General features: G+C 47.7%; 1 protein-coding gene across 2 annotated transcripts in view; it reads left to right on the forward strand.

Moving 5' to 3' along the window:
• Positions 1-20,718, forward strand: part of PRKDC (protein kinase, DNA-activated, catalytic subunit) — a 136,458-nt gene that overhangs the window by 31,822 nt on the left and 83,918 nt on the right. For both annotated transcript variants that reach the window (XR_010658720.1, XM_065903562.1), the window contains exons 26-36: positions 652-759; positions 2,978-3,204; positions 10,428-10,522; positions 11,631-11,730; positions 12,848-12,981; positions 15,526-15,777; positions 17,389-17,612; positions 18,231-18,439; positions 18,628-18,760; positions 19,360-19,518; positions 20,407-20,610. Coding sequence is in view for 1 of the 2 variants with exons in the window: in XM_065903562.1 (XP_065759634.1) it covers positions 652-759; positions 2,978-3,204; positions 10,428-10,522; positions 11,631-11,730; positions 12,848-12,981; positions 15,526-15,777; positions 17,389-17,612; positions 18,231-18,439; positions 18,628-18,760; positions 19,360-19,518; positions 20,407-20,610 (1,845 nt within the window). In the remaining variant the exon portion in view is untranslated. The remainder of the gene's footprint in view (positions 1-651; positions 760-2,977; positions 3,205-10,427; positions 10,523-11,630; positions 11,731-12,847; positions 12,982-15,525; positions 15,778-17,388; positions 17,613-18,230; positions 18,440-18,627; positions 18,761-19,359; positions 19,519-20,406; positions 20,611-20,718) is intronic.

Genomic DNA, 20,718 nt, shown 5'->3' on the forward strand with positions numbered 1-20,718 from the left:
GCCTGTAAGACACAAGAGGAGAGAGATCTGAACACCGGGGATGTTTACCTTCACTTGGACTATGAACATTTACTCTTCATAGAGAAAGAGGGCTAGCCACATAACCACGTGTCTCAGGAGATTGCTCTGATCCAAAAGGACACTGCAGCTTCTCCCCAGGCCTGGACTGTAAAAACCCAGAGACCGGCAGGCTCTCTGGGTCCTGGAGAGAATGTGTCTATGTTTGAGCCGCTTAGGCTGAGAACCTGGGATGCCATAGAATGAAGACTTGCCTCCCTCCTTCTGGCTGGGGACGGGGCAGTGCCTCTTGTGATGCGTGTGGAAGCGTCTCCGCGGAGGATGTGGGAATGGGCCGCCTCCTGTGCACGCTCAGGGCCAGGTTAATAGGACGGATGTGGGAAGTCTTCGCTGTCAACCCTGATTGCCCTACTTATGAGAGGAACAATGACTCTTGGGACACGTGATTTTTTTTCCAGGCCTCTCAGGAGGTGAGAAGTTAGATCATGTTCATCACAGGATTTAGCTGGAGAAGGATACTGGTATAACCACAGTAGTGGTATTGCTTAATTTTGTTCCTGTCATAGAAATGGAACTTTCTCTGCTATAAGATCAGCATGAAGGAAGTGAATTGTGATGGTCTTGCTCTTCCAGGTGACGAGGCAGCTGTATGAACCTCTGGTCATGCAGCTGATTCACTGGTTCACCAACAACAAGAAGTTTGAGAGTCAGGACACGGTTGCCCTGCTGGAGGCAATACTGGTGAGTGTGATCCCCTCCTGCCATTCCTGTTGACTGGCTTATGTGGTCAGTGTTCAGGACCTTAAGCTGCCCATCCGGGTGTCAGAATGTAGCATCTGACTAGATCCATCATCTTTTTCTTTTGTTTTAGATAATCGATGAGACACCATTTAATGAACATGGTGCCATATTTATTATCTTAAGTGATACTTTTAAATAGCTGCATGCAAACGGATTTTTTGCTTTGTTTTGGGAGGATAACTATAAATGTGAGAAACTTCATCTGCTTTGAGGGACTGTGTGTGTATGTGTATTTGGAAGGTGAAAAGGGTGAACAGGAATGTTCCTGGACTTTTATCAGAGTTGCAGTATCCTCTTGTTTTTAAAAACATGTCTATGGTATAATAGTTAAGAGTAAAAGGAATTGTTTGAGCTTGTCCCATTTTCTCCTGCATTCAGGTTCAATTCCTCAAAACCCCTAAAATTCTTAGCTCAGCGTTTACATACAAGTGTCTTGAGCCGCTGGAGGTGGCGTTGTTGGGCTGTGGTCTCTTGCTCACTGAGGCAGAAGGCAGTGGTCAGCTAAAGCCTTACTGTCATTCCACACTTATTTTATCTTCATTTTCTGAACTTGTACAAATAACTACATGTCATTTCTTTAAATGTTCTATTAGCTGATTTTTACCTATTATATCAACCCATACTTTTGTTTTCTCATATGCTGACTTTGAAGTCAGAATTCCCAGTTGAACTCATAGCACGTTTGTCCAAATGAACATCCTTTAGTTCTGTGTTTTTGAAAGCTGATTTCTTTGAATCTGTGTGTCTGTCTCTGTTGAGTGAGTAGTGTCATTGTGTGGAGGACTGCCATCCATTCCTGCTGGCCCAGGTCAGTCCTGGCATCACTGTCAAGTGTGTTGTTACTCACAGGGTTCCTTTTGCGCTCAGAGGCCCCTGAGTAGAGGTCACATGGGTGGTGGGCATTAGTGAACACTTGTAATTAGGATAGTGGCATCAGCACAGCTGTGGTTTAGTTCCAGCAGGGTCTGGTGGTGGAGCTGCCTGTGACAGATCCAGTTAATTTAGCTTCACTTGTGGCATATTTCAAGCAGACGAATTTATTCCACTGTTTCTGAAGTCCCTATCTTAGCTGATCACTGAAGGCAGTTTAAGTCAGGGTGAGAATGGAAATGTAATGTGAGCTGGTTGTGGACGCGAGAGCTGGTTGTGGCGATGAGAGCTGGTTGTGGAGATGAGAGCTGGTTGTGGAGGTGAGAGCTGGTTGTGGAGGTAAGAGCTGGTTGTGGAGGTGAGAACTGGTTGTGGAGGTGAGAGCTGGTGCAGGCTCCAGCACCCATGTGTCTCTCCCGTTCGCACCTCTGCCATTTCTGCTGTGTGTGACCATCACCTCCTTGACTCTGGCTAGCACTGCGATCAGAGATTTTGTGTATGGCAGGGAACCAGTTGTGTTAGAATCCTCTTATTTCATTTTCTTAGTACTTTCTCAAGTTAAAACTTCGTCGTGGATCAAAGAGGGAAACAAACACTCAAGTTTCCTGGGCAGTTTTTTCTAGGTGTTCAGAGACCATGGGCTTTGGTGGTGGCTCAGCCGGCAAAGAATCTGCCTGCAACATGACAGACCTGGGTTCAATCCCTGGGTTGGGAAGATCCCCTGGAGAAGGGAATGGCTGCCCACTCCGTTATTCTGGCCTTCATAATTCCATGGACTATATAGTCCATGGGGTTGCAAAGAGTTGGACACGACTGAGCAACTTTCACTTCACTTTCAGAGACCATACCATTGTGGAGTGTGCTCTGACAGAAAGTTATGTTTTCAGAACCACATCTCTCAGATTTTTCTTTGTGTAGCATTTCAATTCCCTTGAGACTTGCAAGGTCTTTTCTTCATCCTCAATAGATAAACATCGCAGGTGCTGTTACAGGTAGAATCAGCAGCAGAAGGTTTCAGGATACAGCCATTGTGTTTATTCAAGGAACGAGAGACTGCTTTGTTAATATATAGTTATTCTCTCTCTTTTCTTACAAATGTTTCAGCTTCTTAGTTTGTGTAAAAGACAGTTTCATTTTGTCGAAGGAATTTGTTATTAGAATCTAGATGCTTCCTGAGAAGCCTCTTCACTAGTGTCTATTTGTTCCTGAATTGAGCTCTAAATTCATTCCCATAACTTACTCCAGTTATGTTCAGGGTACTCAGCTGTCACTTTATGCTTTGTTTCAGGATGGAATTGTGGACCCCGTGGACAGCACTTTAAGAGATTTTTGTGGTCAGTGTATTCGGGAATTCCTCAAATGGTCCATTAAGCAGACAACACCGCAGCAGCAGGAGAACAGTCCAGTAAACACCAAGTCACTCTTCAAGCGACTGTACAGCTTTGCACTTCACCCCAATGCTTTCAAGAGACTGGGAGCATCGCTCGCTTTTAATAATATCTATAGGGAGTTCAGGTGTGTGAGTTCCCTGTTGGGGGTGAGGGGATGTGGGGAGAGTAATAATATCTACAGGGAGTTCAGGCACGTGAGTTCCGTGTCAGGGATAAGGAGGGGCAGGAAAAGTGATAATATCTACAGGGAGTTCAAGAGTCCTGTGCTGGGAAGAGTGTAAAGGTCCTTACGTTTCCAGTAGTGATTTTGTGAAGTGACTTGCTGTTTATGCATCCATGTAATCGTGTATCAAGCGCTTAGTGAATACTTACATTCTGGACACTGTGCTGTTTCTGAGGATTAAATAATGAATTAAAATGCTGTTTGCATTCAAAAGGAGGCTCAGAAAGTGCTGAGAACTGCATTCAGGCTTAATATACACAGTTTGGAAAGTGCAACAAACGACGTAGTGAGAGGCTTGTGAAGCATGTGAAGGAAAGTCTGACACAGGGTGAGTAGGTTACACTGGGAGTTAGATTGGAGCCGAGTAGAAAGGCCCAAGCCCAGGTCAGAGAGACAGGCAGAGATAAGAGACAGACGGGGGTCTGAGGAGACACATTTTCTCTTCCTTGCTGTGGGGATTGAGGTGCGAATGGGAGTGAAGTGAGGCTGGCCATGGGCCTCTCTGTAGAGCTAAGATCTGAAGGGAGTCATGGGAGCAGGGAGCATGGTTGGACTTGTCCTGAAGCTCACCTGCCAGTGGCTGTGCGGGGAGTGGTCTGAGCGCCAGGATGCTGGGGAGGAGGCTGTCTCATGGTTCATGGAAAAGGTAGTCCCTAACCGAAGAATGTGGTGGTGCTGGCTCGTTCCTTCGTTGAGCACTGGTTGCTAAGTTAGGCTGCACATGTCAGGCTCCGTGCCAGATGCTGGAGGTACAAAGATGCAGTGTTTCATGACGTGGCATTTAAAAAAGAGAGGCAGGTAATAATCACATAGATAAAGGTAAGATTTGTAGCTGAAATCAATGCTTTTAGTAGTAGTATAAGGGATTCTCTGGTGGCCCTGTGGTTAGGACTCCATGCTTCCATTGCTGAGGGCTCAGGATTGACCCCTGGTTGGGGAACCAAGGTCCCATGAGCTATGCCATGCAGAGAAAAAAAAGAAAAATTAAGTAGTGGTACATGATTACTAAAGGATCTTATAACATATAATCAGACCTCATTTAGTCAGAATAGCTTCTCTCAGGAAATGGCACTTGGATAATGATGAGGGAGCAGTTGTTAAAATAAGAGAGATGATGGACGGATGAATGGGGGAGGTAGGTGGGTGGTAAGTAGATAGATTGTAGATGGATGGGTGGTAGGTGGAGATATGATGGATGGTTGGACTGATGGGTGTCTGTATCTGCATGTGGGGGCATGTTCATGGTTGTATGAGAATTGACAGGAGTTTGAAGTCATTGTTAAGTTTTTAGTTGAGGTGGAGTTGATGTAAAATGTTAGGTGTACAGTGTGATTCAGTTCTAAAGGTTATGCTTCATTTATAGTTATGAGAAAATATTGGCTATATTCCTGTATTATACATTATACCATAGTTTCTTATCTGTGTTATACATAGCAGTTTGTGTCTTGAATTCCTCCACCCCTGTTTTGCCCCTCCTCCTTCCCTCTGGTAGTCACTGGTTTGTTCTTTGTATCTGTGAGTCTGTTTCTGTTTTGTTATGTACATATGTTTGTTTTATTTTTTAGAGTCCCCATATAAGTGATACTATGCGATATTTGTGTTTGATCTCTCTTTTTTTTTTAATCTGTTTCACTAAGCATAATACTCTCTAGGTCAAGCCATATAGCTGTGAATAGCATTATTTCATTCTTTCTTGTGCTGTGTAATAGTCCATTGTATATATACACATCTTGTTCATCCTTTTGTCTGTCAGTGGAAACTTAGGTTGTTTCTATGTCTTGGCTATTGTGATTAGTGCTGCTGTGAACATTGGGGTGCTTTTATCTTATTGAATTACGGTTTTCTCAGGTATATGCCCAGGAGTGGAATTGCTGGGTTGTATGGTAGATGTAGTTTTAAAGTTTCTAGGAACTTCCATGCTATTTCCATGGTGGCTGCACTAATTTACATTCCCACCAACAGTGCCCGAGGGCTCCCTTTCTCCACATCCTCAGCAGTACTCATGATTTCTGGTCTTTTTGGTGATAGTTATCTGACAGGTGTGAGGTGATATGTCATTGTGGTTTTGATTGAATTTCCCAGATGCTTAATGATGTTGATCATCTTTTCGTGTTCCTTTTGGCCGTCTGTGTGTCTCCTTTGGTAAAGTGTCTGTTCGGGTCTTCTGCCTGATTTTAAATGGACTGTTTTTTGATGCTGAGTTGTTTGTGTATTTTGTATACTAACCTCATATTTATCATATCATTTGCAAATGTTTTCTCCTGCTTTGTAGGTTGTCATTTTCTCTTGTTGATGTCTTCCTTTGCTAAGCAGGAACTTAAGTTTAATTAGGCCCCATTTGTTTCTTTTTGCTTTTATTTCCTTTGCTTTAGGAGACAGATCCAAGAAAATATTGCTATAGTTTATGTCATAGAGTGTTCTGCCTGTATTTTCTTCTAGGACTTTTATGTTTTGCAGTCTTACATATGACTGCATATACAGTCACATATGCAGTCTTTAAAGTCTGTTAAAGACCTTACATGTAGGTATTTAATTCATTTTTTTTATATGTTGCTAGAGAATGAATGTTCTAATTTCATTTTTTGTATATAGCTGTCTAGTTTGCCCAACAGCACTTATTGAAGACCCTGTCTTTTCTGCATTGTGTATTCTTGCCTCATTTGTCATAGATTGACTGACCATAACTGGAAGGTTTTATTTCTGGGCTTTCTACTGTGTTCTCTTTATCTATCCGTCTGTTTTTGTGCCAGTCTCAGGCCATTTTGATTACAGTACAGTATAGTCTGAACTCAGGGAATGTAATTCCTAATAGCTCTGTTACTCTTTCTCAAGATTGTCTCAGCTATTTGGGGTCTTTTATATTTCCATACAAAATTTAAAATTATTTGTTCTAGTTCTGTGAAAAATGCCCTTGGTATTTTGATAAGTTTTTTTTTTTTCTTTCAGTTTTTTAAGTTGTGAAACCTATCTGTACATAAGAATGTTTAAAACATATGGACACACCACCCGGTGTGTGGGATATTAGTTCCCCAGTCAGGGATCAGACCTGCACCTCCTGCAGTGGAACCTCAGATTCTGAACCACTGGACTACCAGGAGAGCCCACAGATGACATGATAGTTTGCATGCTGCTGCTACTGCTGCTAAGTCGCTTCAGTCGTGTCCGACTCTGTGCGACCCCATAGACGGCAGCCCACCAGGCTCTGCCGTCCCTGGGATTCTCCAGGCAAGAACACTGGAGTGGGTTGCCATTTCCTTCTCCAGTGCATGAACGTGAAAAGTGAAAGTGAAGTCGCTCAGTCGTATCTGACTCTTTGCGACCCCATGGACTGCAGCCTACCAGGCTCCTCCGTCCGTGGGATTTTCCAGGCAAGAGTACTGGAGTGGGTTGCCATTGCCTTCTCCAGATAGTTTGCATAGAGAACCCTAAAGACTCCACCAGTAAAACTGTTAGAACTGATAAACTCAATAAAGTTGCAGAATACAAAATAAGTACAGAAAAATCTGTTGCCTTTCTGTGTACTCATAATGAACAATCAGAAAGTAAAATTAAGAAAGCAGTCTCATTTACAGTTGTATCAAAAGGAATAAAATACCTCGGAATAAATTTAACCAAGGGGGTGAAAGACCTGTACACTGACAGCTGTAAGACACTGATGACAGAAATTGAAGAAGACTCCAACAGATAGGAGGATGTTCTGTGCTCATGGATTGGAAGAATTAATATTGTTAAAATTTCCATACTTCCCACACAAGTCGCGAGACTCAGTGCTGTCTCTACCCAAATCCTGATGGCCGTTTGCACAGAAATAGGACAGAAAGTGAAAAAGAACTAAAGAGCCTCCTGATGCAAGTGAAAGAGGAGAGTGAAAAAGCTGGCTTAAAGCTCAACATTCAGAAAACTAAGATCATGGCATCCGGTCCCATCACTTCATGGCAAATAGATGGGGAAACAGTGGAAACAGTGGCTGACTTTATTTTTCTGGGCTCCAAAATTACTGCAGATGGTGATTGCGGCCATGAAATTAGAAGACTCTTACTCCTTGGAAGAAAAGTTATGACCAACCTGGACAGCATATTAAAAAGCAGAGACATTACTTTGTCAACAAAGGTCCGTCTAGTCAAGGCTATGGTTTTTGCAGTGGTCATGTATGGATGTGAGAGTTGGACTATACAGAAAGCTGAGCGCAGAAGAATTGATGCTTTTGAACTGTGGTGTTGGAGAAGACTCTTGAGAGTCCCTTGGACTGCAAGGAGATCCAACCAGTCCATCCTAAAGGAGATCAGTCCTGGGTGTTCATTGGAAGGACTGATGCTGAAGCTGAAACTCCAATACTTTGGACACCTCATGCGAAGAGTTGACTCATTGGAAAAGACCCTGATGCTGGGAGGGATTGGGGGCAGGAGGAGAAGGGGATGACAGAGGATGAGATGGTTGGATGGCATCACTGACTCAAGGGACATGAGTTTGGGTGGACTCCAGGAGTTGGTGATGGACAGGGAGGCCTGGAGTGCTGCGGTTCATGGGGTTGCAAAGAGTCGGACACGGCTGAGTGAACTGAGCTGAGGACCAGCAATCCTAATATGTGTACGGAGCCACAAAGACCCCGAATAGCTGAAGCAGTTCTGGAGGAGAGCCAGGCTGGAAGCACCCCCTGGGTCTCGAGACTCGTCCAGCCCTTCTCTATGCCTTGTCTGACTTGCCTCTGACTTTATGTCCTCCTCTTCCTCATTTGTGACTCTCCTTTCCCCATCCGCCCCTCCCATCCCTGTTCTGGTGAGACCTTGTTTCCTTTACCCTGTTGCTGTCTTTCTTGGTTACCTGGGTTTGCTGGGCCGTGTTCCAAGTGGCTTTGAGAGAAGATGCCTAGGGAGCTGTGTGGGGGTGTCATGTGTTGGAGGATATGAATACAGGCTTGGACACGTCCTTCCTGCATGCTCTGGGGCTGTTCTGGAGATCTTTCTTTGGGGAGCACAGTTTTAGAGTATCATTTGTCTTGTCATTTCCCTTCTCACTACTTTAAATGAATTTGGTTCTTGTGTTACTATCTTTTGTTTAAGATAAAACTACTTTAGTCACCCTGGCCCTCTCAGATTGACTCCAGCTCTGACAGTTTGATCACACGATGCTCTTCAGGGGAACCTCTTCTTCTACTCTGACACCCATGTTCCATCCTGCCTCATGCTTTTGCCCACAGCCTGTATTTTCAGTGTCAAATCGGGGTGTGTGACGGGCTGTGTGTGAGGAAGATGTGGGGCCTGTGGAACCCTAAGAGGCTTCTGGGATACCCTTCCAGGATTCAAATTAAAAAAAAAAGTTAGGTAATATTCCTGCCAAACCAGACAACAATGTGCAGTCTAGTCCTGATGCCCCCATCCTCTAGCCCTGCTGGTCCCTCACTCTGGTCCTCACTCTGGTTCCTCACTCTGGTCCTCGTTCTGGTCCCTCACTCTGGTCCCTCACTCTCATCCCTCACTCTGCTCCTCATTCTGCTCCCTCACTCTCATCCCTCACTCTTCATCCTCACTGGTTCTCACTCTGGTCCTCACTCTTGTCCCTCACTCTCGTCCTCACTCTGGTCCCTCACTCTGGTCCTCACTCTGGTCCTCACTCTGGTTCCTCACTCTCATCCTCACTCTGGTCCTCGCTCTGGTTCCTCACTCTGGTACTCACTCTCGTCCCTCACTCTTGTCCTCACTCTCATCCCTCACTCTGGTCCTCAATCTCATCCCTCACTCTGGTCGTCTGGTCCTCAGTCTGGTCCCTCACTCTTGTCCTCACTCTGGTCCCTCCCTCTGTTCCTCACTCTCGTCCTCACTCTGATCCTCACTCTTATCCCTCACTCTGGTCCTCAGTCTGGTCCCTCACTCTGGTCCCTCACTCTCATCCCTCACTCTGCTCCTCATTCTGCTCCCTCACTCTCATCCCTCACTCTTCATCCTCACTGGTTCTCACTCTGGTCCTCACTCTTGTCCCTCACTCTCGTCCTCACTCTGGTCCCTCACTCTGATGCCTCACTCTGGTCCTCACTCTGGTCCCTCACTCTCATCCTCACTCTGGTCCTCGCTCTGGTTCCTCACTCTTGTCCTCACTCTCATCCCTCACTCTTGTCCTCACTCTCATCCCTCACTCTGGTCCTCAATCTCATCCCTCACTCTGGTCGTCTGGTCCTCAGTCTGGTCCCTCACTCTTGTCCTCACTCTGGTCCCTCCCTCTGTTCCTCACTCTCGTCCTCACTCTGATCCTCACTCTTATCCCTCACTCTGGTCCTCAGTCTGGTCCCTCACTCTTGTCCTCAGTCTGGTCCTCACTGTGGTCCCTCACTCTTGTCCTCACTCTGCTCCTTCACTCTGCTCCCTCACTCTCATCCCCCACTCTAGTCCTCACTCTAGTCCCTCACTCTGGTCCTTACTCTTGTCCTCACTCTGGTCCCTCACTCTGATCCTCACTCTCCCTCTCACCCTGGTCCTCACTGTGGTTCCGGGAAAACACCCCTTCCCAGAGTGGGGAGCGGTGACTGTGCTCTTGGTCACAAGCTGTAATGCCCATGAGACTGCGTGCCTCTGCCTGGCAGTGTGTACACAATCATTCCCTGTCCTGCGTAAGAGGAACAGATTTTCCAGGGGGAGGCTGGCCTGTGCCCTGAGCCCCCGGAGGTCTGCTGTCAGTGGATCATCCAAAGATGGTGGTGGTCCGTGTAAGTGTTACATGTGGTGGTGAAAGGCCCAGAGATGACTGCTGGTGTTGACTTGTTTTTGGATGGGTAGAAGAGCTTTTGAAGTTGCTTTAAAAGAATGAATGTAGGACCAGATCTTCTTTTCTGCTACATATAATGTTGGGGAGATGTGTGGAGTGTGGTCAGAACAGTGGTTCAAGGTCATGTGCTGTGAGCAGGTCCACAGGTGGAAGAGGGTGCTTGTCATAAAGGGCCCATGTCTCTTGGGTCTGTTCTTGGCCAGGTTTTCTTCTTTGAGATGTGGTTTAGGTGGTTTTCTGTTTTAAAGTATTTGAGCCATTCCTAAAGACAGATTCAGTTCAGGTGTGTTCCCTCTGGTAGCATTGCTGTGTCCCTGTGTCGTGGCTGTTTTCCGATTCTGAGATGACACTCATGTTCTCTGTTGCAGAGAGGAGGCGGCTCTGGTGGAACAGTTTGTGTTTGAAGCCCTGGTCACGTACATGGAAAGCCTGGCCTTGGCGCACACAGACGAGAGGTCTTTGGGTAGGTCCATTCGGGCTTTCTGTGCACGCTGGCCTTCACAGCTCGTCAGCTTGTCCACACGGGGTGGGGGCCAAGGCCACTCCCTTGTGAGGCACAGTCTTCTCTCGTCTCCTGTTTAGGGTGATGAGTGAAGCAAGGACGGGCCCCTCATAGCCTCTAATCCAGTTTATGCAAGAGGTGTCTGTACCCCCACCCCTAAGACCCACCATGTCCCCTGGCGGCCACTCAGGTTGACCCTGGGCATGTGGGGTCCTGCCCGGGGCAGGCAGGGCAGTTTTATGGTGAAGCCCCAGTGAAGCCAGCCAGCTGCCGTGGTGACTCAGCTGGTGGAAACGCACGGCTGGCACAGGGCAGACAGCTGGAGGACTTCTTGGCGATCCCTGACTCAGTCTGCCTGGGGGTCCAACCCAGGGTGCTGATGTGGCCCTCACGTGTGGAGACACCCTCCCTCACCAGGGAGGTGCCTGTTGTTTTTAACAGACACACGGAGCCCTGCTGTCCTCCATGTCGATAGCCCTACTAATGAGTAAAAACATCTAAAATTCAGTCCTGCCAGCATTACATTAAAATTGCTTCATCTTGACATCGTATACAGGTGACTTTTCTCAACAGGAGAAATTTGACTCTTAAAAATCACAGTCAGGTAAAGAGTGTAGACAGAAAATGCTTTCTTGGTAACAGGTGAGGCCTCTTTCCTAACCACCCTAGATGCCTGTGGATGATTTCACCGTTTTACTTCCTTTCTCCTGCAGTGCTGTATTATCAACTATAACAGAGTTTAACGTGCAGCAGAGAAGGAGGGCCAGGGAATCCCCCTGAGATGACAGCCTGCAGTGGGGTGCGTGGGCTCTGGCCAGCCTGGTGGGTCCCATGTCCCACCCGGAACTGAGGCTGCATCTGGCTGGCGGGGCTGGTGTGTCGCTCTGTGTGAGTGTGCACCATGCCGACCTGCAGTTTCTTAAACACGGGTTTTGGTTGTGGACATGCAGTGTTGTATTTTATAAAATCACCTGTTTTAATTATGAAGCTCGGCCAGTAAGCCTAGCACTGCTGTGTTGATGACTGTCAGCTGTGAATCTCCGTGGCGATGTCTGTGTGTTGAGAGCAGGTACGGTTCAGCAGTGCTGTGATGCTGTCGACCACCTGGGGCGCATCATCGAGAAGAAGCATGTTTCCTTAAACAAAGCCAAAAAGCGACGCTGTCCCCGGTAGGTGATGTTGCTTCCTTTCTCTTTCTTCCCCTGCGCCCCCAACATAAAACTAATTCTCAGTCAGCACATGGGAATCTGGGAGGAATTTGTAAAAGTATAGCGTCAGTTTTCCAAAGTCATTTAAAAGCTCTGTGTCTAAAAGTGCTTCATTTAAGGTGTAATCTTGCATGGGGTGGTAGATGCAGTTTGAGAGTTATTGTTGGAGCCGAGATATGTCTGCACTGAATACAGCTCTGATGTGGAATTGCTTGAGATGCTATGGAGTAGATTTGGAATGTAAGAACCAAAATATTAGAACAGTAGGATTTTGAAATGAAGTCCTTCAAGACCAAGGCTGGCTCATCGCCCAGTGGTTTCCTGTCTTTACTCCCATTTCCATCCTGCCGGGTCCCATTCTCAGACGGGGTCGGGGTGTGCCATGCCCCCTCCCCTGGGTCTGTGCAGGGGCCTGAGGAGCCCTGGCATGTGCCTCCACTGTGCAGAGGCATAGCCTGTGGACTGGACGGTGATTCTCCCTCTGTGGTTTTAAAATCAATTCTCCCCGACCCTTGGTGTGTCATCCCTCCAGGTTGCTCATGCTCACCCTTGAGCAGCAGGATTACTTTGAGGTTTGGTGACAGCACGGGTCCCTGGGCCCTGCCCTGGAATTGGCCTTCGTAGGTTTGCAGTGGGTTGAGAATTTGCCTTTCTGCTGAGTTTACAGATGATACTGTCGCAGCTGGTCCAGGGGGCACTCTTGAGAAGTTCTGCTTCAGATCCTTAACCCCTTCTGTTTTAAATTGCACTTAACAGAAAACATGAAAATACTCGGTGCTGTTCTTTTAAGAAATGCTTGTTAATTTTTCCCTCAATTAAAAAAAAAAAAGGCAATGAGCATTTGGACCTATTTCACCTGTGAAATAGGTGAAATTTTGACTCTATTGACTCTATTGACTCAAATTTGACATTTTGACTCTATTCTAATGATAATACATTAAAAATAAATCAAATGCCTTTTAATGAGGTTTTCACATGTATTAGGGAAACAAAATTGAATTTATGGTTTATGGGCTCTGGGGTTGGCTAAACGCTGAATTTTGGGGCAAATACTGAATGCAGTGTGTCCTCCATACAGAGGCTTCCCACCTGCGGCATCCTTGTGCCTGTCGGATGTGGTCCAGTGGCTTTTCGCCAACTGCGGGAGGCCCCAGACAGAGTGTCGACACAAGTGCATAGAACTCTTCTATAAGCTTGTTCCTTTGCTGCCAGGTATGGTGGTCGTTGGGCCCTGCAAGTGTCTTGCCAGTAGTCTAGAGATGTACTTATATAAAACGTGATCTTTCCATTTAGAGAAATGTAACATGCTTCTAACAAATGAAAAGTATGTTTAATAATCATTTCAGATCATTTGTATGACAGCTGATAATGTTGGCTACACAGTTCTCAAAGATTTATAGAAGGAAAAATGCTATTTTGATGTTAGATGATACAGAGGAAGTTAATTTAGGATTTCCTAGTATCTTTTTTTTTGTTCTACAACATTTTTGCTTTTCTATTCCACTTAGAATGACCATGGTAGTTGTTAACACGATATTCAGTTAAGATTTAGAAACATTATTAATAGGTAATGAAGTAATGTAGTTGTTTTATTTTGACATGTAAATTAATAAGGGATTCCAGACTCCTAAGTCTGAATGATCTCAGATCTCTGTGATATTAAGGGAAAGCAGTGGACCTGTGTTCCTGTGCTGAACCGTTAAACCGTGCTTGGAGACTTGAGCTCATGTCTCAGTTCCTCAGGAATGAGTGTCTTGTTCTCTGCAGTTAGCCCATCCCCAGGGTTGGTAGCTGAGGAGTGGGGACGCTGGGCTTCCCGTGCAGCCGGCACAAATCTGGAACCAAGTGCTGCTGGGCCATGTGCGTCTGGGTGAGGCGGTGCCCTGCACCATGGCTCCTGAGCCTGTTCTCCACAGCAGGTGGCATGGAGGACCACTGTGGGGACCAAGAGGCGAGATGCTCTCCTGTCATTCTGGGAGTTAGAAGGATTGTGCATTTTGTTATACTGTGGAATGTAGTAGATACTGTGAAATACGTGATGTTAAATATCATATAATTTACATACTATATATCATGATTTTATTCATGCTGTGTACTATGTAAACATATAATATGTGTTTATCCTCTATACTATAATTTAGCATATGTGATAGAGATGTATGTTTGTGCTTTTAACTTTTAGGAAACTGTTTAAAAAGCATTAGTATTTTATATATGTTTTGAGTTAGCAAAGTTTGTTTTGCATGTTTCCATTCTCACAAGGAAGTCAGTGCAGAGTGGACGCATGGGGTGGAGGTGGGACTGCTTCCTGCAGGCCCCATGCCCGCTGGTGGCGTCGGCGCAGCTGCTCTTGCTGCAGGCCCGCCTATGCTTGCGTGAAATATCAGGGCTCTGCCTCTCAGAATGATCTGTGTTCGGCACCTGATGCTGGGTTCTCCATCTGACTCCTCCTCCTGTGTCCTCCAGGGGGCCTCTGCCCACTTCAGGGATATTTAAGGTCCTATGTCCTGCAGAGGTGCCCTGTGCATGGGGGCCAGGTTTGTGGACACCCAGATGCATGGGACATGATGAACCATGCAGGTTTGTTCCCCACCAGGGAATGGTGGTGGAAGGGCCCAGAGACAGGCCCCACCTCACAGGGGGAGTGGGAGCAAGAGACAACCCCCCATCTTGTTTCCCCCTAGGCCTGTCTTCCTAGGCCCTTCATTTCTGCATGCTCTCTGCTGCCACGCCCAGCTAGCACTCAGTGTAGAATTTACATATCTTCTTTTTCTTTACTCATTGTTACAGTTTTCTTTGTCTCTTAGTGAATATAGTGGACTGGTAATTTTTATTTCTAAAACCTTGAAAGCATGGTTCTAATCTTTTCTTACATGACTTGTGATAGGTGTTTTCTGACACATTAAAAAACATTTCTTCTTTTGCCTCAGAAATACATTACTGTTTCAGTTTCTGTCTCTAACTTCATTAGAGTCAGAATGACTTGACATATTTAAAGTCACTGATTTCAGAGCCTACAAAATACACTTTAATGTTCTTTGCTTAATTTAGAAAATAATACCTATTAGAGAAATATCTTTTAAAAAGCAGACCATGTAATTCTCTCATTTAATGAACACTGGACTTTGCCACATGGTAGATGCTCTTACAAGCACTGTTTCAGATATTAGCTGCTTCAGTTCACATAATCTTGGTGACAGCCGCGGAGGTGGATGTTGTATGAGTCACTGGATGGGACACCGGCCAGAGAGCCTCTCCCCATGGTGCCGGCTGGACAGGCAGGACATTCAGAGGGCCTCACTGCTCTTGTGCTTGTTCCTTCAAAAAAGCATTCATGGTTCTCAAGAAAGAGGGCAAGAGGAAGAGTCTGAAGTTTATAGGTAGTCATGTGGTATCCAGTTGGGTTGCTAATGTGTAAAGAAACTGAGAATGACTTCTGGTGGAAATAACCTTCTTGTCTGTGAGCACAGTGAATGAGCTGTGAGTGCCACAGCCAGAAAAACACTATCCTGGATCATTTTGGAATTTCATTGCCTTGGTAGGTTTGTTTATGTGAGTCTTTTATGGGGGGCTATATTTGAAATATTGTGATATTGCCCATCTTGTTACGGTGTGATTACATTTTAACATCCCAGACTTTTTTTGTTCTTTATTGTTGTGAGAAGCTATTTTTAATTTTTGTATAGTGATTGCCAAATGATTTTAATTACACGAGAGTGACTGATGTGTGTACTTGAATCCTGTTTCTCTTTTAAGGCAACAGGTCCCCTTCCTCATGGCTGAGAGACCTGGTCCAGAAGGAAGGCGTCCCCTTCCTCGTGAGCACCTTCGAGGGCGGAGGAGCCCGGGACCGGCCGGCTGGCCTGCTGGCCCAGCCCACCCTCCGCCACCTGCAGGGCCCCTTCAGCCTGCGCGCCACCCTGCAGTGGATGGACACGCTGCTGGCCGCGCTGGAGTGCTACAACACCTTCCTGGATGCGGGCACCCTCAGCGCCACCGAGGTCCTGGGTGGGTAGAGCCTCCCGGGCCGGCTCCACGGCTCTGCCCGGAGCCAGGCTGGGGACGAGATGGGGGGCGCGTGACTGGACAGGATCACGGGGTGTCATTCTCAGCTCTGCCAGCTCCCTGTGCTCACAGTCAGGGTGTGAGGCCCCCTGTCTCCCCGCCCCGGGGTCTTCACCCATCTCTCTCCCTGCTCCCTGGTTCTCCACCCCCATCCCCCCTCATCTTCTGAGCTCCTGGGTGGTGTGTCTATAGTTTTCTTAGCTCTTCTGTTCCTGGAGCATTTCTTCTCTAGGCAGTAGTGACGGTGCTTGCGGAGGACAGCGGGCGGTGGGATGTGTGTGCTGAGCAGGCTCTGTCCCCCTGGGGACCTGCATGATCCACGCAGCAGGTGCTGCTCTGGGAGGGGCGTCCCCAGGGTGGAGTGCGTGGAGCCGGCTGGTGGCTGCCAGGTACGCTCTGCTGTGAGGCTCAGAGCAGCCGGTTTAGTGTCTGGGATTTCTCTTGGGTCCTCGCTTGCATGGGCCGAACTGCAGACGTGCCATAGAACAGCTTGTGCTGTTCAAATGATTGAACTGGGGGCATCTGCTCCAGCTGTGGTGACAGCTGACCAAGGGGACTGCGTCCTCCCCCAGTCCTGTCAGAGGTGACAGGGTTAGAAGGACTCAGGTGGCCCCTGGTCTGCTGGACTCAAGGGTACCTGGGGTTTAAGAATATGATTCTGACCATATGTACTCTCAGTTACTTGAATATATAATGACCTGTCATCAGAATTACTCAAGTGACCCGTCAGGTGGCAGTTTGATGAACTTTCCTTAAATCTAGTGACACAGAGAACTGGAAGCCCCCACCCAAGAGGGTCTCACCCAGCCTCCACCTTTGCTTGTCTCTCAACTTGGGACCACTGGGGTCACTTGTCTCCGTTTCTATGCTCAGATGGTGAGCTGCACTCCGATCGCAGAGTGGAGAGCTTGCGTCTGTCCTTATGCGGCAGACAGGGTGGGCGAGGGGAGTGTGTCTCAGACTCATGAGTTTTGTGGGAAACCCGTTTGGAAGTTGGTCTGAAATTGACTCCTTGAAACAGCCAGTCAGACCCCCCTGTTTAAGGCCAGGATGTGTCTCCCAGCTGCCCCTTTGGAGGACATTTAGGTTGTTTCTTCTTTTTTTATTTGAAAACATTGCTAAAACGAGCATCCTCAAAGTGTATCTTTGCGATTCCACTATTATTTCCTGAGGATAAAATCTCAGTGCTGAATCAAAGGATATGAACTTTTAAACCTTTAATAGAAACTGGTATGCACATTTTTTCAAAGCTTTTAGTATGATTGGGCAAATAGCTCTTCAAAAAGATGGTGTTAATTTATGGTCCTGTGAGTAGTGTTTGAGAAGCAGGATCTACCATTCCGTAGGTGTGTTCTTACTTCGTGGGTCTGCAGTTGAATTCGAGGTGGGTCGTGTTTTGAAATGAGAAGAAACAACTGCCCATTTTATTTAGCTTTTATGGAACCTTTAAAAATTTGACTGAAAGTATAGCACACCCATACTTAAGGAGTTTGATGTTAATCTTAGTGGTTTTAGAAGGAAGTGTATGCTGATATTTTACTATAATTTTTCTAGGGGCTGAAACGCAGTCTTCACTTTGGGAAGCAGTGGCTTTCTTCTTAGAGAGCATCGCCCTGCACGACATCACAGCAGCACAAAGGTGCTGTGGCGTGGGGACCACAGGTGACAGGCCCAGCCCGCAGGAGGGGGACAGGTACAGCTACAGCAAGTGCACAGTGGTCGTTCGGGTCCTGGAGTTCTCCACGACGCTGCTGGGTGCCTGCCCCGACGGCTGGAAGGTGGGCCTGCCCTCCCGCTGGGTCTGCTTTCCCAGAGCTGTCCTTTTGTGGGAGCAGTCTGTCCTTGAAAATACCGGACTTCGGGTTCTCATGTGGGAACAGAAGACAATTTTCTAAATGTCTTATTGGCTCTTGGGTTTTACACTGTGACAGAGCACCTGCCTGAGGAAATGCACATCAGCCAAAGTTTGTAAATGTGTCTGTCTGGCCGAGGCCCACAGCCCACCCATTGGCATCTGCTGGGTGCCTGCTATGCACCTGGCCTGCCTCTCCCAGGACTGGCGGCCCAGGTTGCCCCATGAGGGTGTCACGGGGCACCTCCAGGCGCTCCTCTCCTGGGGCTGAGGGCTCAGACCACCCCATGAGGGTGTCACAGGGGCACCTCCAGGCCCACCTCTCCCTGGGCCTGGGGTCCAGGCCTCCCTGTGAGAGTGTCATGGGGGCACCTACAGGCCTGCCTCTCCCAGGGCAAAGATGGAGGGACCCGGGGAGACTGGAATGTGTGCTGTCTAAGCTCGTGGAGAGCGGGTGCCAGCCCTTCCCCCAGGCAAACAGAATCCCTCATGCCTGGCTGTCCAGGGCACTGGGAGTCCCAATGCTGCCATTGTGTCTGTCCAGCTCCTCAGGAACGACTTGTGCAGCGCAGACCTCATAAGGCTCCTGGTGAGGACGTTGTGTGCACCCTCGAGTGTGGGCTTCAACGTTGGAGATGTGCGGGTGATGGAGCAGCTCCCCGGTGTGTGTGTGGGCCTGCTGAGGGCCCTGAGGATGTCCCCGCACCGGGACGTGCTGGAGGCCCGCCTCCTGGAAGAGGTCACGGCAGAAAGGTGGGGCTCCGGACGGGCTCAGCGTGAGGGTGGCGTCAGCCAGGGCCTGCCTGGCCCAGGGACAGCGAGCGTGGCTGGGGCCCCGCAAGCTAGTAAACGCATTCCAGCAGGACTCATGATTGTCAGAGTCCTTACAGTAAGGAGGCTAGCACTCACCTGGTTTTTCTTTGTCTTCCTTGCCTGGCCAGCATTGAGGAGCTGTGTGCTGTTGACCTGTATGGCCCGGACGCTCACACGAAGAGGGCCAGACTGGCTTCTCTCGTGTCAGCTTGTAAGCAGCTGCACAAGGCTGGCTTTCTGCATGTCGCAGTGCCGTCTCAGGTAACTGTGCTGCTTTGTTGTACATTTCTCTTAGCTTATTATGCCAGTTAGTCTATTTATATTTAGTCTTTTTAAGATATCATTATGTCCAGAGCTTGCTGAGATGGGAATTAGAGAAATACTTGCTTCAGACACATCAATGTTGCCTGGAGTGTAAATGCCACAGTGAATGCTAAAGTTCATGAATATAAACTGGAAATACAGTGAAGGACTTCTGAATGTTTTCAACAGCCTTCTGAGACCTTTAGGCACTAACTGCTGTCCTCCCTTTGTAGCAGGAAGCAGAAGTGAGTGAAGATGCCCCTGAGAGTTAGAAGGTAGTGGTCGTTGTTAGTGAACATGGCTTTTTATGAATGAAAGCAGTGAGGTTGTGTTTTCCTCTCAAGCATCTCATTGCTGGATATCTCAGTGGTCAGGGTAGTGAACATGGGTTTTTATGAATGAAAGCAGTGAGGTGGTGTTTTCCTCTCAAGCATCTCATTGCTGGATATCTCAGTGGTCAGGGTAGTGAACATGGGTTTTTATGAATGAAAGCAGTGAGGTGGTGTTTTCCTCTCCAGAGTCTCATTGCTGGGTATCTCAGTGTTGCTTCACTTCAGTCTGCAGATGAGCAGCATTCTCTCGGCATGAAGCTTCTTTCCCTGGTTTATAAAAGCATCGCCCCTGAAAATGAGGGGCTGAGTCTGTCTTCCTTGGACCCCGGCTGCCAGCGGTTCGCGCGTGAGCTTCTGGAGCTGGCCTTTGCATGCGGAGGACTGGTAGGAGACGCGGCCACGTACACATGTGCCTTCTGGTGACCTCAGGCAGCGCTCGCAGTATCCCTGGAGATGGGAGTTTAGTTGGGAACCTTCTCAGCTGCGGCTACCCACTGCTGTATTCTGACCTGGAGAATTCCATGGACTATATAGTCCATAGGGTTGCAGAGGGTCTGACACAACTGAGCAACTTTCACTTTTACTTCACTTTTCTCAGCCGCACAGGACTTTAATAACTGATCTGTGTGAGAGGACTTTTTATTCCGTAAGAAAAGAGTTTTCCTTTTTTTACAAAAGGAGTAGAATGATATTCTTCTTGAGCTGAGGTTTGGTCTTTCTCAGGCAGAGAACGTTCTGTGGGTGCAGAGCCACCCTGTGCTGATGCAGTGGCTCTTCCTCCCCCAGCCTTGATGACTCGAGAGGCTGGTGTGGCAGGTGTATCCGGATGCCCTACGTGCTCATGGCCTCGGGCTCTGCCAGGCGACCTTAGATGATCTTGTTGGCTGAGGGTCCCCATCCAATGCCCTCCTTCTCCTGCCCGCCCCATACCCCCTCAGCACAGACAGACTACTGTCTAATGTCCTCACCTGAGGGTCCCCACCCACCCTGTCCCTTCTCCTGTCTCCTTGTCCCCTCGGAACAGACAGACTACTGTCTAACGACCTCACATATCCCAGATGCTCCCCTCAAAGCAGGATTTTGGGGAGCCCTGGGAGACACGGGAGTCAGGAAGAGTTCTGACCCCAAATGGAACCTGGGAAATGGAGCCTGGGGAGGGTCTGTAGTACAGACCAACCCCGACCTCCCAGGCCAGGCTCCTGTGCTTTCCATGTCAGAGTTCCCTGTCACCCGGGGAGTCCTGACCACTGCCATCCCCTCTCCTCCTTGCAGTGTGAGCGCCTGGTAGGTCTCCTCCTGGACACAGCTGTGGTGTCCACGCCATCCTCAGGAGGCACCCAGAGGAACATTGTCAGCTTCTCTCATGGACATTTTTTCTACAACCTGTTCTCAGAAACGATCAACACTGAACTGTTGAGAAATCTGGATCTTGCCGTATCAGAGCTCATGAAGTCATCTGTGGATAATCCCAAAATGGTAATGGGTTTTTCCTCTTAGGAAAGTGTGTTTCCTTTAGTAATGCTTATAAAGGGGTTGCCGTACTACTGAGAAAATGCATCATTAAAACAAAGTACAATCTCTGCC

Source organism: Muntiacus reevesi, chromosome 12, assembly GCF_963930625.1.
Source record: "Muntiacus reevesi chromosome 12, mMunRee1.1, whole genome shotgun sequence".
In the NCBI taxonomy this organism is placed as follows: Eukaryota; Metazoa; Chordata; class Mammalia; order Artiodactyla; family Cervidae; genus Muntiacus; species Muntiacus reevesi.